At 47.4% G+C, this 18,021-nt stretch overlaps 1 protein-coding gene across 2 annotated transcripts in view; it reads left to right on the top strand.

The window, feature by feature from the left end:
* LOC138488387 (uncharacterized) overlaps positions 1 to 17,192 on the top strand; it is a 273,772-nt gene extending 256,580 nt beyond the window's left edge. For both annotated transcript variants that reach the window (XM_069615326.1, XM_069615327.1), the window contains one exon: positions 13,560 to 17,192. In XM_069615326.1, coding sequence (XP_069471427.1) covers positions 14,572 to 16,074 — 1,503 coding nt within the window. In that variant the 5' untranslated portion in view covers positions 13,560 to 14,571 and the 3' untranslated portion in view covers positions 16,075 to 17,192. The remainder of the gene's footprint in view (positions 1 to 13,559) is intronic.
* Positions 17,193 to 18,021: the final 829 nt, after the last annotated feature.

Genomic DNA, 18,021 nt, shown 5'->3' with positions numbered 1-18,021 from the left:
GTGGAAGTGCTTGCAGAGGAAGGCTGTGCAGTAACATGCCTTGCATTGGTGTGCAAACTGAGACCTTTGTATTCCCCCTAGTGGGGGAAGATATCCTCGAGGGTAGTTTTCTAGAACTTGTAGCTCTTTAACTATGACTCCCATGATCTCTCACCATTGACTAGGCTGGCTAGGCTGATTGGAGTTGTAGTCCCAAACCTCTGGAGAGGCTAAGGTTGCAGAATGCTGCAGGGACACCAGTGTCCGGGGCTTGGCCAAGGTGGGCACACCCTTGAGTCAAAGCACCCCACAATGCAACCCCAATCGGGATACTGAAGTGACCCCTTCAAGGCAGTTGTCGAGGTGCTCTGGGTGAGGGACTGCCTGGCCTGGAGTCACGCATATACACTGCGCAATAAAGGGACCGAGACAGGTGTGCCTTAACACCTCTTTATTCTTCCACATCCAACCGTAAACTGACTGCGTCACTTCCCCGCCCCTTTGCCAAGGAACACATCGTCAATGTGACATCCCCCACCTCAAATTAAACAGTTACCCCAGTGGGGGTACAGCGCAGCCTGGGATGATGCGGCTCACCTCATCTTTTCAATGAGTCGTCGAGGCTTCTCCTGCGCTCTTTTGAGGTCTTGAGTGCTTCATTCAGGCTCACACAGGTCCTCGATGTCTGAGGCGTCTGAGTCTTCTCAATCCCCTTAGTAAGAATCGCCCGTGAGATACTCATCAGTCACATCTCCTCTTCCAAGTAGCCGCCTTGGGCTGGTTAGTGGGAACATCTTAAAGTGTGACAAGTTTCACGTGGTGGATCCACTGTCGCCTTGGGCCGTTATCATCAAACAGTTTTTTGCAGTGATGACCAACTGTTCACCCTTGAACACTGCATTGTGTGTTTGTTGGTCTGTGGTTGCTCCACTGTCACCACTTCTTCTATATCAAGTTTCGAGTCCCGAGCGTTCCTTCGCATGTCTGCGTACTCTTTCATTCTTTGTTTGGCAGTTCGGTTGTGATCTCTCAATTCTGCGTCATCAGGCCGTGCGGCATCTTGGGGTCCATGCTGGGGTAGCCTGGTACAAACATTTCTCCCAAACATTAATTCTGCTGGACTTTTCCCTGTGGAGCTATGTCGGGTGCTCCGATAATCCGTTAGCAGTTATTGGAGGACCTGTTCATAGGGTTGTCCTGTAAGTCGGGCCACTTGTAGCACTCGTTTGAGGTTTGCCATGAAGCGTTTGATCATGCCATTCGCCTGTGGCCAGAGCTGCCTGATCTTCTGGTGATGAAATCCCATGCATTCGCTGAACCGTTCGAAATCCTGGCCGGTGAAAGGGGGCCCATTGTCTGTTTTCACTCTTCTGGGTATGCCATAGGTGGTGAAAATGCGGTCCATTACAGTAGCTGTGCCTCGGGGTAACGGGAGTACTCATCCATTACAGCCAGGACATATTTTCCTCCTCGATGGGTCCGAAGAAATAGGCAGCTATTGCTTCCCACACTCCTTCCAGTAGCTTAGCTCGGACATGTGTAGCGGTTCTGGGTGTGTATTAGGTGTGATGAGACAGAAAGTCCGACACACTCTCAGGATCTCATCCACCAGCGAGTCCAATTGTGGGAACCACACCTTTTGGCATAACATACGTTTGGTGGAGACGATAACCCAATGCCCCTCATGGGCAAGTTCCACCACTTTTCTTCTGAGGGAAGTCAGAATCACCATCTTGTATCCTTTTAGTAGTATGTTGTCCTTGGAGAGGGCTAATTCCTCCTTCACTTGTATGAGCATGTCCACCTCTCTCCTGATGTCATATGACTCGAGGCTCCTTGAGTCCCTTGCTGATTATTTGGCATGCTATGTCCGCCCCCATCTCTTGAGCAAGGGAAACCGGGTCGATACCCTTGTGTATTGCTTGTTGAATGAGGTACCGAATATAGCCATCTGCTACAGATGGTTCAGGTGTACCTCTACTCCTCGGATGACGGGACAAGAAGTCGGCAGGGTTTTCTTCTATTCCTGGCCTGTGAACAATTTCAAACAAGTAGTCTTGTAGTCTGATTCCCCATCTGGCTATGCGGGGTGGTATTTTGGCCCGGTGTTACCGTAAAGGAAGAGTAGGGCCTGATGGTCTGTTACTACTTTGAAGGGCTTTCCGTAGAAAAAGCGATAGAAATGTTTGCACGCCCATACTACAGCGAGATTCTTCTTTTCAGCATGGGAGTACGCTTGTTCTGTCGGTGAGAGACTGCGACTGGCATACAGAAAAATGTGAGTGCGTGTTGGATCGTCAGGGTCAATTTCGGCTAGTATTTCTGCTAACCTGAATGGGCTTGCATCTACTGTCAGTTCCGACTCACGGTTAGCATAAAAAAAGGCCATGTTCTCGGCACATGCTACACTGTCACGGATTGTAGTGAAGGCCTGCTGGCAATTAAAAGTGGTGTTCTGTTTGGTTAGAGCTCTAAGTGGTTCACTGATGGTGGCAAAGTCCTTGATGTACCGAGTACAATAGCTGGCAAGACCGAGGAAGGATCTTAATTTGGAGATGTTTGTCGGCGGGATGTTTCATTGAGCGCCGTGACTTTGTCTGGATCTGGGTTCATGCCTTTCTCCGAGGATATATGTCAGAGGAATTTCAGCGTACCCCTCCTAAATTCAAAATTTTCTCAATTAAGGGTGAGGTTGGCCGCTTCCAATGCCATGCACACTCCGGACAGTGTCTCATCATGTTTTCCTGAGTCTGTGCCAAACACCAAAATGTCATACAGTTGGGGGCGTGTTTGAGCACGTTGTGAATTTCTTCTTGAAAAAGTTCAGCTGCGGAAGACATGCCAAAGCTTAGCCTTTTGTATCTATAGAGTCTGAGATGCGTGACGAATGTCGTTATGTTTCTGCTCTCTGGTCTCAGCACTAGCTGGTGATAGCCCTTTTGAGAAGATCTTGGCATCATTTAGTAAGTGTATCATGTCCGTAATGCGTGGTGCCATATGTCTCACTCTTTTAATGGCCTGGTTGGATCTTTCCATATCTCCACACATGCGGATGGCGTCTGAGCCTTTCCTCGGGACGGGGAAGATGGGAGATACCCATGTTGTGGGTACCGTGGCTGGTTCGATTATGTCTTGCTCAAGTATTTAATACAGTTCCTCTTCTACCTTCCTTTGTATGTTAACAGGTATGCCTCTGTATGTTGTGCTACTGGCGGGATGTCTTTGTCTATGTGTAACTTGATTTATTTTTTGCATAGTGTTCCTATTCCTTTGAACAGGGCCGGGTGCAGTTCCTTGATCATGTTCATGAGGTCGATGTATTTATGCACCATTAACTTTTACAGCACATGTATCAGGCGCATGTCTATAGCTGTTTTGAAGCTGATTATGCACCCGGTTTCGCTCCTGGTGGCAAGCACGTGTCTGAGTACCTTCTTTTCCTGTGACTTATATCTGCATGTGCCTTCGAATTGTCCCAAGCAATTTAGGGGAGATGTTGCCCCATATGGGTAAATGTCTACAGGTGCTGGTTTGAGCTTTCGGGGGCGCTGCAGTTTGTTGTATGCATGTTCGCTTACCACTTTCACTGTGGCGCCCGTGTCTATCAAGAACTCTGTCGGCCTTTCACTGAGCCCCATGAGCAGGGTCAGGCTGTGTTCTATTGCTGCGGAGTTGCCCATAGAGTACAGGAACCCTAGTTTCTGTGTTCACCTTCCGACGAGCTGATATCTGTGTCTTAAGGAGATTGTTCTACCAGATACCGCATATGGCGTCTCAACCTTCTGTCTGGTCGTGTGCGAGTGACGTACCTCCTTCTCTCCTTCTTGTCCTTCTTGTGCTTGTCATCCCCCAAGTCCGGCTCTCTTGTTTCTGCCTCTTTTGGTCTGTAGTGGGAATGGGCGGCTGCTTGAGACGCTTGTGTCGCCGTGAGGGAGGGCCTGGACCAGTAGCAAGCGCTGGACTCTCTCCCTCTGTCTCACTCTTGTTCTCGCGCTATGCGACATGCCGATTTAAAATGTCCTTCATCGCCACACGCGGAGCACCTCTGTCCAATTGCTGGACAGGTTCCTTCGTGGGGATATTCATGCCCACACCGATAACAGAAAGGTTATTCCTGTCTGTGGTAGTTTTGCAGGCTGTGTATTGTCTCTGAGGGCGTGGCTTTGTAGAAACTCTCAACCTGTGTATCCACCGCCAGTTCTACCTTTGCAAGTGTACAGGCTTTTTGAAGTAGTTTGCGCCAAAACATCTGAGATTCGCAGCCCGCAATGATTTGGGGCCATAGGGCCTCCGTGTTTGAGTAATTGGTGAAGTCACAGTGCTTCATTTTAATTCATAGGTGCATAATGTAGGCGTCCATTGTTTCACATTTTGCCTGTTTTGTGCTATGAAAGAGGTGATGTTCATAGTCCACATTACTGTGCGGTGTGAAGTAGGCATCCAATGCACCCTTTAAGTCTTGAATGGAGTCAATGGATGGTGCTGGCATTTCATCGATGATGCCCCTTGTTGCAGGCCGTACTGCTACTTAAACAGGTATTTTTGCCTTTCCTCATCCACAGGCCCTGTTGCCCCCATGTAGAGATCAAAATCTCTAATCCACGTGGCCCATCTCGGGCCCATATTGCTCGTGTCTGATACGTCAAAAGCCCCTGGTAGCTGTGTGTGGGAGCGAGGGGCCAATGGGCCCCTCTCTACCATCACTTCTCAGTACCGAACTTGGACCAAGTGCCTCTAAGTGGTGGGTACACCCCTTGCCCTTATGCGATACTAACTTTTAGTTATAGTCGCGTAGATGGGACCACCGAGCAGGACACAGGGCATCCATTTTCTGTACCTCCTTTCGACTCCATCCTGGTAACTAGGCCTCACTGCGACAGTACAAAACGCATCTCTCCCCTTTGCCGCTGCCGCAGCCTGGAGCACATAGCCCCCACCCTCGTCCCCACACCAACTGGAAAACTCTGCGAGTCCATTCTCACGCTGAGGCCGGAGTGGCTTGCAACAAATAATGAATGTAACATATCCCTTTTCCTGTGAGATCACTGTCCTGCATGTGAACCGACATGAGCCAAGCACAGAGCTCGTCCATCTCCACAAAAGTGTCCTTGCCCTCTTACCCTCGCCAATCGAAACTTATTACCATTCTAACCCTGTGTCCTTGCAAGGCATCCCTTTCATGTGCCAGACTGCCAACCTCCCTATGAAGCCCACCCAACAGACCCCCAGCTAGCATTAGACCCCGGTGCAGTATATCGTGCCTAATACTAACAAATGACACATACCTGAGATTCTTATGAGACTAACCCTATAGTTCAATGACAGTATTGTAGTGGTCAAGGCTCTAAACCTGTGACCTGTGTAACCCAAATGTGTAGCTGGTGTAAGCCCTTGAGTGATTTGTATAACGACATGATACACTACTAAGAGTCTTTTGATCAACTGTTATTTAGTGCATGCATTATTCAGAATGTATTTTCTTAGCTTAGATAGTGACCACCGTGTTTCACAGCGACCTGACCTTCACCCATCCGGAGCACATTGTCTGATGTCAATCCTCCCACCAACCCAGCAACCAACCCGGAGGAAGAGATGATGCCCACACCTAAGTCACCACCACAGCTGACCAATCCTGGTCCAACGTAGCATCATATGTCAAAAATGTAGATGTACTATATAAATGTGTTGTAACTTTTATGTGGTCAGAGCGCTCTCAGAGATCTAGATAAACCTTCCTTGGAACTCTCGCAGCCTGCGCTTTTGTGTCTGTCTTATTTATTTTACATGTGTTAGACAGGGTGGGCACTAACATTTGGTGACCCCCTGCGACGTGATCGGAGAGGTGCCTCGAGGCCGGCGCCGAGTGGGAAGATCCGGGACGCCCCCAGCAAAACCATTGCCTCCGCGGTCGACCAGCCTGTGCGCACTACGAAGAAGGGTGAAGGGTTCCCGGTTGACGAATACCCGACTGAAGGGCTGCTCGCTGAGGCGGGCCACGGCTTTGTTGGGGTGCGAGCCTGACTGGGGTCGGACTGCGAGCGGCGATCCTCGGGTCACCTGACTGAACACATGAGTGCTGGTTGCGAAGGTTATGAAGGAAAGGTAAGTGGGAAATAGGGGGGGCAGGTGGTAACGGGTAGCAGGGAAAGGGTAGGGCCTGTGTGAGTGATGATGAGGCTTTTCTGATCTATCCTTTATATGGCCATTAGGTTTTGGTAAGAAGTGAAGAGAAAAAGAGAAGTGGTATCCTAGCCGAACGCGGTAGAAGGCGGCGCCGCGTAGCATTGTCTCGTCCAGTGCAGAATAAATAAGTGAAGTTACAGAGAAAATAGTAGGAGTCTCGTATATTGAGTGGACTCGGAGTAGTTATTTAGAACATTCTTTTTCTGGGTACGAAAAGATTCTTGGAGAAGAGTAAGAGGGTGTAAGAGGTGGGGAGTGAATGAGAAGAGTAGGTGAAACGGGAAAGGGAGTGGGAAAAAGGGGAGCAACGGGGAAGAAAACGCGCGCAGGCAGTGCATGTGCATGATAAGTGTTATATGTGCTTTCGTGTTCTGTCCATTTTTTGTCAAGGATATCCAAGTACTGTGGTTAATTTGTGGTTAAAGTGGCAAACTATGCAACAATGAACTGTTGAATTTGAACATGCAATAACTAAAGGGTTAACGTTGAAAGGGGGGATGATATATATATCTTGATACACATATATACATACAAATTACCAATAAGTGACAAAGTTTGTGATATATTATTCAACTGGTGAAGAAGTGATTGAGTGGAAAGGGAGGTCAAAAGTTAAGTACAGAGGGAGGGAAGGAAACACATTAACATGGGAGGAATAACACCACTAGCACATATTTGTCAGCACCTTCCCTTATACAGTGAGAAAATACAAAAATATCATGATCAATGGTTGACGGAGATAAAAGGGGACAGTGTGACGCCAATCTGGCCAGAGGGTGGGTCATTCGACAAGAGAGTATTGGATCTAGTATCTACACACTTGTTAGCAAGGTATAAGGGGAAACAACTGCAAAACAGAAGGGAAGTACTAGACCTATGGCGAATGTTTGAGGAAGTTTCACCTGCAGCAGAGGTAAGCAAGGAGAAGGGGAATGAAACACAGAAAACACAGGAAGAGGTAAGTGGAACACCAAAGGGCGAGTGCACAACCACTACAGCTGAAGGCGATACAACAAAAATATACCCTCTAATGTCCAGACCAGCAGTAGGATATAGTGAGCCCCTGTATGTACCAGCCTGTCCAACTCCTATACCTACAACAGGAGCAGTTGCCACAGCACCACCCCCTTATGATAAAGGAGGTTAGTATGGCCCAACAAGCGAACCCCCCGTGAATTTAGCACATATCACTGGAGAATTAGACCGCCAGCTAGCGCATGCACAGCTAGAGATAACGCGGCTACGAGCATTATGCAATAGGAGCCAGATGCTGCCAGGAGGAGGAGAGGTGCCACCATTATCTATAGCGGATCTAACACCAACATTAAGCACAGCAGGAGAAGTGGCGCAAGCAATCTCAGAGCCAGCACGGTCAGTATCATCACAAGAAACACGCACACCACAAGGGCAAGAGAAGGAGTGGCGGACGGGGGAGTTCCTATTCCATCTGAATGACAAGCCCGTGAGAATTATATGCCCACCTACCCCAGAAAGTTAGAGGGGAGAAGGATGTGAAGGGAACAATGAACAGGTGTCAGAAATAGAAGAAGTGTGGAGTGACTTAGACGAGTATGAAGAGGCAGCTGCCGAGACAGGGTCCCCACTGCCAAACCGCCAGTACCCAGACACACCATCGCCACCACTATGGCAGGGTAGGTTAAGACAGCGAGAGGGAAATATGATGGTAAGTAAGAGAAAGAAAGGTGCGGTAAGTAAGATAGGGAAGAAACACAAGTTGCAAATGCCATTGATACATAAAGGAGCAGGTAGGCCACATTACATTCCGTGGGCACAAATGGCCAAAAACAACTTGCTAAAGGTCCTCCCCCCACTGTCGGGAGGGGCCGGAAAATGGATACACGCCTTTGAGAAAAACACAGCGGGAGTGCCGCTAGCAATAGGGGATGTGAAGAGCTTTTAGTGTCAGTAATAGGTGACCAAGCAGACACAGTGTGGGAAAGAGCCGGATTCCCTGGAGTAACGATGAGTTGTGATCGCCACGATGGATCAGCGTTCAATAATGTTCGAGCACAGGTATGGGATGCATTGAGGCGCACGTTTCCCGATATTCCGGATTTACATTTAGTGATGCAGTGTACAATGGAGGAGAACGAGGATCCTACGCAATTCATACTACGGGTGCAGGATTTATGGAGAAGTGAAACTGGCACGGCGTGGAACCAGTCCACCGCCTTGTTTTATTTTATCATCAAGAAGGGGCTCCCGAAGGAGGTGCAGAAGGCCTTGGACAAAATATCTGGGATAGAAGCCAAGGGCTGGCCTGAAATACAGAGTATAATTGTGCACCACTGCAGGAGGATCAAAGAAAGAGAAAAGGAGATAGCACAAAAAAGGTTGGCAGACGAGGCGAAGCTGGTACAGACAAATTAGTGAAGGTCACCGCCGTCAACGCCAGCGCAACCACAGACCGAGAAAACGAGGGGGACGAAGGAGCAGGGAACAGACCAGCAACAATAGCAGCACTACGGGCTACAGGAGGGCCAGGACAGTGGAACGGAGAAGAGCAATACGGTGAACAACAGTGGCAAGACCGAGCGGCAAGAGGAAGAGGTGGGTACCGTGGCCAGAGAGGGGGGTTTGGAGGTATGGGAAATAGAGGATTTGGCGGCCAAGGAATGAGAGGCGGACCACAAGGGTCATGCTGGAACTGTGGGAGATGGGGACAATACTCTAGAGATTGTAGAATGCGGCCTTCAGGGTATTTCCAGGGGCAACAGCCCATGGAGAACGAGTAAGGTTGGGGATGTCCGCACCCAGATAGCCCCTACGGGCTACCAATGGGAAGTGGGAGACAACAAGACTACTGCTATAACGAACCTCAGGTACAGCAAGGACAGCAACCACCACCACAACAAATGGTAAGGCAAAATGCAGTGGGAAGCGCGACCAGTAATTGTTATGCAACATCTGCAAACGGTGCTCCTGCACCGTACCGCGGCGTAACAGTGATCGGAGATAATGTCTTCTCCATGCCAGGGCAAGAAAGACATTCAGATTAGGACAGCCCACAGGGAACACTTGCGTGTCCAGTCCTATCTACCACCCTATGTGCAGAAGAGGAACCACTAGTGGGGGCAGAGATAGGAAATGAGCAGTTTATCTTCATGGTAGACTCTGGAGCAGAGAAATCATGCCTTATGGAAGGCCGGTTTCTGCTCTCAGGCAGGAATTTAGAGACGCAGGGGTTCTCTGGGGCTATTTTAAAAGTTCCTTACACTAAAGATCTTGATATAACGGTGGGGGGTAAAACGGTGCGCGCACCCTTACTGTACCACAAAGACGCGCCAATAAATCTGTTGGGTAGAAATTTGTTAAGCAAGTTGAATATGACGATCTCTTTTACAGAACGAGGAATAGTGTGCTCAACACCGGGAGTGTGCCTAGTACGAGCAATGTTGATGATCAACACAGTGATGAATGAAGTTGTGGTGCGAGGGGTACCCATTGATATAAGCATGTTCATATATGGTATCAAGGTGTTGGCACGGGTGGTGCCAGAAATAACAAGAAAAGAATGGAGAACACCATCAGATTTCATATTCCGCCCAATTGCACACACAGACATTGTACCAGGCACGATAATGTCCATAGACATTGAGGCAGTTCAAATATCCAGTAAACTTATTGTGGTCATAGGACTGGACGCGCAGGTGTGCGATTGGAGGACTGTGTTATACATAGACCCAAATGTAATGCTACGAGACATAACAGATGAGGAATTGTTCACCGATGGTGAGGATGATGGAGAAATAATAATGGAAATAAGAATAACATGTGATATTATGGTCCAATACAGAGAGGTACACAACCCATTGATGGCTAGCGTTAAAGCGCCACTGACTATATTTGAGGAAGACATGACAAAGGTAGCACCTGAAATTTGGACTACTGGGCCCCACGATGTAGGGCTGCTGTATGAGGTGACACCAATAAAAATAAAACTCAAACCAGGTGCAATGCTGCCGAGAGTAAAACAATATCCTACATCAAAGGAAGCGGAGGAGGGAATTAAAGAAACAATAAATGCACTCCTGAAACAAGGCATTATAGTGCCATCAACCTCCCCATGTAATACAGCGATTTTTCTGATCAAAAAAGCAAAGGGAGGGGCGTGGAGGATGATCCAGGATCTCCGCCCACTCAATGACATCATTCAAAAAGAGTTCCCTCTAGCCCCTAACCCGGCATCAATACTGTGTAGTGTGCCAAAAGAATCAACATGTTTTATTGTAATTGATTTGAAAAACGCCTTCTTCTCAATACCCCTTGACCCAGGATCCCGATATCTGATAGCATTCACATTAGGGAGCAACAGGTATGAACATTGCAGACTCCCACAGGGATACTGCGAAAGCCCCAGCATTTTTAACAGGGTATTGCGGGAAGACATTGGAAACATAGATGTAGAAAGCACCATCATTCAATATGTAGACGATTTGCTTGTTTGTAGCCATACAGAAGAAACGTGTCGAGAAGACTCAATAACACTACTGAATGTGCTAACTGCCAAAAGATACAAGGTAGACAAAGGGAAATTGCAATACTGCCTTGCCGAGGTTGTATACCTCGGACAGTTGATATCAAAAGATGGGAAGCGAATACTCCCAGACCGAGCAGCTGCTATACGCAACATAATAATACCAAAAACTGTGAAAGACATGCAAACATTTCTTGGCATTTGTAATCATTGCCGAGCTTGGATCCTTGATTATGCGGTATACACACGCCCCTTACTACAAGCATTAAAAGAAGCACAGAAGAGTAGGGCGACAATAAAATGTACGCAGGAAATGACGCCCCAGTCCTCACAAACCCAGATTATGAGAGGGAGTTTTTCTTATTTTCACACTGCAATGGGACACTGATGACAGCAGTACGAACACAGAAGACATCACTAGGTCACAAACCATTGGCTTACTACAGTGGGACACTAGATCCAGTAATGCAAGGTCATTTCGCGTGCGAACAGGCCCTCACAGCTGCAGCCTTCGCGATTGAAAAAAGCACCACCATTGTCATGGGATGTTCGGTAACGCTATATGCGGAGCATTCCTTGTTCGCCATCCTTGAGCAAACAAAATCAACACTAACGACCCAACGAGCAACAGCGTATGAAGTAATAATATCAAGCCCCATCGTACACGTTGTGAGGTGCAAGACAGTAAACCCTGCAACATTTATTACAGAGCCATGCACGACAGAGGACATACAAGAACACGATTGTGCCACGTATGAGGGGGAAGGTGACGATATCCCTAAAGCAAGTGAGAATGCCCTACAGGAGGGAGAAATATACTTCATAGATGGGTCAGCATCAATAGACCCCGAGACAGGAGAAAAACATGTCCGAATGGCGGTAGTGCGCCTGGAGGAAGATGAATATGAGACAATTGTGCAAAAGCGCCTTCCATCCCATTATTCAGCCCAGGCGGCAGAATTCCCTGCATTGATTGAAGCACTGCACACTGCTAAAGGCTCTGCAGTGACAATATACTCAGACTCAGCCTATGCAACTACCACAGTGCACTCAGGACTGTCACGGTGGCGTAGAAGAGGATTCAGGAGGGCAGATGGTTCCCCAGTACAGCATGCAAAATTGTTAAATGAGCTGATAGATGCATTAGCAGTACCATCAGTAGTGGCAGTGGTGAAGTGCCAAGCCCATACCAGCAACACAGACGCAATCTCATTGGGAAACGCGGCAGCCGACGCAGCCACGAAGGAGGCCTCGTATTTCAATATGACACCAACACTTGAGTGCATCACAAAAGCAACTACAGTAGACCCACGAGAAGAAGCATACACTAATACCCCAATAGCACAGATAATAGAGTTACAAAAACGTGCACCCCAAGAGGAGCAAGAGCTGTGAAACAAACAGGGATGCACACAATCAGCCACAGATCTCATTTGGAGACAAGAGACGACAGGGAAGGTTGTAATGCCCATAGAGTTACTGGAAATAGCATTCCAGCAGTTGCATTTCCCCGGCCATATAGCAAAACAACACATTGCTGCAGATATCCAAGAACACTGGTTCGTTCCCAACTTACAAGAGCACCTGTCAAAATTCATTGTAGAATGTATAACATGCCAAACATATAATTATGGAATGACATTAAGAACACTGCGTGGCACTTTGCCCCGACCAACAGGACCATTTAGAGTGCTCCACATAGATTATGCTGATATGGGAGAGCGGTGTAACGGAGCGAGATATCTGATTGTGGTGGTGTGTCCCTTTTCAAGGTGGGTGGAAGCAGGCCCGTGCCCCACCCAGACGCAAAATGTGCAGCCAAATTCCTCGTGTGGGAGGTGTTTTCGCGATGGGGGATATGCGACGTCATTAGATCAGATAATGGCACGCACTTTGTGAATGACCTCTTTAAGGAAGTGACATCACTTTTGGGGGTGAAACACAAATTATGCTTGATTTATCACCCAATGGCGAATGGGGTGGTAGAAAAGATCAAAGGGTTACTGAAGAGTAAGTTGTCTAAATTGTGTAACACATTGAAGAAGAACTGGGTTTGTTGCTTGCCCCTAGCACTGTTCCAACTCAGGACGCAGCCGTGCAAAGACCACCACCTAAGCCCCCACGAAATTGTGACTGGGAGGCGAATACACACACCAGTATCCCCAATTAGAAGAGCTTTGGATGCGCACAGGGCTGCCACAGTGCTGGGGGAAGAGTTCAAGGAATACCTAACTCAGTTAACACGTGCAGTACGTAGCATAGCTCGACAAATAGCACCGCCTTTTACTGAAAATGTGATGACTGATACTACTACACCGGCCGCAGACAGTTCAAGGGGGCACTAATGCCGGGGGCACATGTGTATGTCCGCAGCTTTGTGAGAAGGTGGAATTCACCCAGGTTTCATGACCCGTACGAAGTCATTTATAGTACCCCCACAGCAGTGAAAGTGAAGGGATTGAAGTATTGGGTGCACTTATCCGATGTGAGGAGGGCACACAGTAGTACAATCCCCCCAGAGGAGCAAGACATCGCCACTGGGACCACAAACAAGGTCGTAGGAAAATAACAAAGAGTCAGTAAAAGAACATGCAAAGATAAAAATGATGAAATGTATTTTGTTCTGCACAACTTGCGTTCACCTTCCTTTTTTTCCTGCCTCTTCCCCACTCTCCTCTTCAATTGACCAAGCATCCTATCTAACCTCACCTATCTCTCCCCATCTATCTCCCACCTTCATTTTTTTTATTTTTATATGGATGTCTCTACAGTAAAAGAACATGATCAAAAGAGTAACAGAAAAAGCCTGACTGAAATAATGATTAAATGTGAAGTTGAACAAGACTGTAAATAATTGTATATATTATGATGACTTAACACATTTTTATCACCCCTCCAGGTGAACAATGGCCCAACGACCCACGATCGGAGAGAGCGAATTAATGTTAGATAGCGATAGGGTCGCCATTAGGGCTAAAAGTTTCAGTGATGTTGAATGCATTTTGAAGTGTGCTGCAATTTTTATGTCGGTAATGGTGTTTTTTTTTGCAGCATGGTATTACACCCTTTTATCTCTTGTTGATGACCTGCAAAGGGGAGGGAGCGGGGCTAACTTGATAAGAGAAGGATCACAAATGATATGGACTGGTGTAAGGACAATATGGCAGGAGTCACATTGACTTAATGTTAACCAAACAGATGGAATGCACCCCTCAGAGTACATAACTGTGGGATCAACAAGTGTGTCAATGTCACGTTTCAATGTAAATACGAGCAATGCTTATCGATATAACAAATATGATGGAGATTATTATTGGACAAATGATTTAATTAACACTAGTATTAATGCACAAACAACCATACACTCTACCTCGCACAAAATTGCTGCTACTGATGATGATACATATGCCATATTGAATAATAATGATACAACATGGGCTGGGATGTTTCCGATACATTACAAAAGGGAGAAAAACAATGATCAGGAAGGGAGGAGGAGGAGAAAAAGGGGGGCGGGAGGGAAAAGATACGACATCTATCACGATTTGGGATTAGATGAAATAGAAGATCCCCGCCACCCTGATCAATCGAATAAATGGTATTCTGACATGAGTGCCACAGCGAAGCAAGCAACAAATGAGAGTTGCTACGTCTGCTCACTCATCCCGCACGCATCAGGAACACCTAAAAGGTTAGTGCCGCAGGAAGTGCCCTTGTCAGAGGCCCAATGTTTGATTCATCTGGTTCTATGCAGAATAAAGAGCACATTCCAGGTGCACGCTGTCACATTGGAAAAGCTGGAGAACGAGAAAACATGCACAAGCCGACGTTAAGGAGTAGTTTGCCTTGAAGAACCATTTCTTGTCATCAAGGGGACATGATTTGCAGACAAAAAATGGCACGAAGAAACAATGCAATGCAAAGCAGAAGCGCTTCGAGGCCTACCAAATGACACTTTCCAATGGATGAAAGGGGCATGTAACCACATCTGGTCACAACACGTCGCAAAGCTAACATGGGTCACAGCACTAGAAAAACCTATCAAAATACAAAAAGAAGTGCCACATGAACTGTGTTTCCGCGGGGAAGGAAAGGTAAACATGGGGGAAGCAAGGAAATGTAACAAGACGGTAATAATCCCCGACATGAAGAAAGGCACAGCTGCACTAATGGACATGTATTGGGTTTGCGGCAAGCAAGCTTACCTGCACCACCCCGCATCGTGGAAAGGAACTTGTGCTTTAGCGACCCTCAACACAGCCCTGATGGTAATACCGGAGAGCCACATCCAAGGGTCAGCAGAGCAATCGGCTGGCATATCGGCAGCAGAGCAATCGGCTGGCATATCGGCAGCAGGGCAATCGGCTGAACCATCGACATCGCCCCAACTAACGCTAACAGAAGGTCCAGCATATGAACTATTGTCAGAATATGAACTAAAGAAAAGATTGACACAAAGTAAAAGATCCTCCAATTACATCTCATCCGAATCATCGAAACTACTTGCTGAGATCCCGCAGAAATACAAGCTCTTTTCATCAGCAGAGACATTCTTTGCCTCACTTCTCGGCCCTGATCTACAAGCACGAGCAAACGCCAAATGGTTACAGATCGTGCGCTGGGAGCTCATTCAATTGGCTAACGACACTGAAGAGGGGTTGAACGTGATAAAGATAGAACTCCGGGCGCTGTGCCTAATGACAATGCAAAATCGATATGTCCTTGATCTCCTCACGGCAATGGACGGTGGTGTTTGCCGAAAAATTGGGGGGGCGTGTTGCACATTCGTGCCAACTGAAGACGCTGATAATGGGACACTCTCCCATGTGATAAGTGCAGTACACAACCTAGGGGAGAGGATGAGAGTGGAAGGAGGAGCAGAGGAAAGTACATGGTTCGACAATTTGTTCAGCTGGATACCATCATGGGTAAATGTGGCAATGAAAATACTGATCCCCATCATCGTTTTTATGCTCTTGTTCTTTTGTGTGTGCCAACTGGGACTGCAGTGTTGTGAGAAAAGCATGCCAACCTTGGCTATGATGATGGTGACAATGGGCCGACTGACAACGGTAACTACCATGATAGATGCACAAATGCAAACAGGGGAGTACACCACACCACAGTACAGGATGACAGCAATTTACAGGCAATATGGGGACATAGTGGATAATTTGCATTACACGACAATAAAGGAGCCAAAAGAGTTGCAATGGTACCAAGAAGTATGGGTAGATCTAGACGGGGATGGAGGTATTTACTTAATGTGCACCCCAGATAAATATGCCAGAAGAGGGAACAGCCTAAGAAGCATCTGCAGAGCTTGGATGCCCATAAAAGGTACCCCTGCGTGGGACGAGGCGGTGGCAGAGGTTGAGTACTACCGAAGGGAAAATGAAAGGAATAAAAAGTAGAAGAATTTGTTACTTTAGATGTAACGAAAGGGGGGAATGTGTGGGAGCGAGGGGCCAATGGGCTCCTCTCTACCGTCACTTCTCAGTACCGAACTTGGACCAAGTGCCTCTAAGTGGTGGGTACACCCCTTGCCCTTATACGATACTAACTTTTAGTTATATTCGTGTAGATCGGACCACCGAGCAGGACACAGGGCATCCATTTTCTGTACCCCCTTTCGACTCCATCTTGGTAACTAGGCCTCACTGTGACAGTACAAAACGCATCTCTCCCCTTTGCCGCCGCTGCCGCAGCATGGAGCACATAGCCCCCACCCTTTCCCCACACCAACTGGAAAACTCTGCGACTCCATTCTCACGCTGAGGCCGGAGCTGCTTGCAACAAATAATGAATGTAACATATCCCTTTTCCTGTGAGATCACTGTCCTGCATGTGAACCGACATGAGCCAAGCACAGAGCTCGTCCATCTCCACAAAAGTGTCCTTGCTCTCTTACCCTCGCCAATCAAAACTTATTACCATTCTAACCCTGTGTCCTTGCAAGGCATCCCTTTCATGTTCCAGACTGCCAACCTCCCTATGAAGCCCACCCAACAGACCCCCCAGCTAACATTAGACGCTGGTGCAGTATATCGTGCCTAGTACTAACAAATGCCACATACCTGAGATTCTTATGAGACTAACCCTATAGTTCAATGACAGTATTGTAGTGGTCAAGGCTCTAAACCTGTGACCTGTGTAACCCAAATGTGTAGCTGGTGTAAGCCCTTGAATGATTTGTTTAACGACATGATACACTACTAAGAGTCTTTTGATCAACTGTTATTTAGTGCATGCATTATTCAGAATGTATTTTCTTAGTTTAGATAGTGACCACTGTGTTTCACAGCGACCTGACATTCACCCATCAGGAGCACAATGTCTGACGTCAATCCTCCCGCCAACCCAGCAACCAACCAGGAGGAAGAGATGATGCCCACACCTAAGACACCACCACGGCTGACCAATCCTGGTCCAACATAGCATCATATGTCAAAAATGTAGATGTATTATATAAATGTGTTGTAACTTTTATGTGGTCAGAGCGCTCTCAGAGATCTAGATAAAGCTTCCTTCGAACTCTCGCAGCCTGCGCATTTGTGCCTTATTCCCTGTCCAGGGAGTGTCTGTCTTATTTATTTTATACGTGTTAGACAGGGTGGGCACTAACAGCTGTACGGCAAGAGAATCCGGAAGCCTGTCTGGAGCTGCAGCTGGTGGAGCCTCTTGACCCTGATTAACTGCTTGGGGGATATCCTGGGCAGACATTTTGGTTCACTCTTGTGTGCACTGTTTCTTTTATGTCATTGTAGCTCCTCTGAACACCTTGTTTAGCTTCCTGCAGTGGCACAGGCACTGTGGTCTCAAGGAAGAAGGAACGGGGGAAAGAGAGACTGTGTAATACGGCTGCCACATGGCATGAGCATCGTCTGTCCCTTCTCCCAACTGCCTCACTCACTGATGTGTCTGCGAGGATCACTGCCACGGCCCCAGGCTGATTCCGACATCAGTCGGCCTTTCCGCTTATGGGCAGAGTAACCTCTCACCGCCACAGCCACGGGTGATGCAACCGCACACATTTTTAGGCCTTGCGGTCTAGCAGTTTAGGAAGGGTTTATCACATTAAAGACAGGGCTAAGGCTGATTTGCAAACAATGGTATGGAAGGCAAAGCCGGTGGTTATAATTGATTCAGAGGCTTTTGACTATCAGGTACAACCAGCACTCATGCAGTGGGACCCAGATAGGGTGGAGATAAAATGTGAAGAGAAACACACATCCTATGGGTGTGTTTGGTCATTTAACCACCCAATGACAAGCTGTGGCTATGTTTATTTATTTATTTGCATTTATAAAGCGCACAGAACTGCCCTGGGGCATCGTGGCGCTGTTACAGCAGACTTAGTC

This window comes from Ambystoma mexicanum, chromosome 9, assembly GCF_040938575.1.
Source record: "Ambystoma mexicanum isolate Mex_15411 chromosome 9, UKY_AmexF1_1, whole genome shotgun sequence".
Lineage (NCBI taxonomy): Eukaryota > Metazoa > Chordata > Amphibia > Caudata > Ambystomatidae > Ambystoma > Ambystoma mexicanum.
This window is presented reverse-complemented; position numbering and strand designations above follow the sequence as displayed.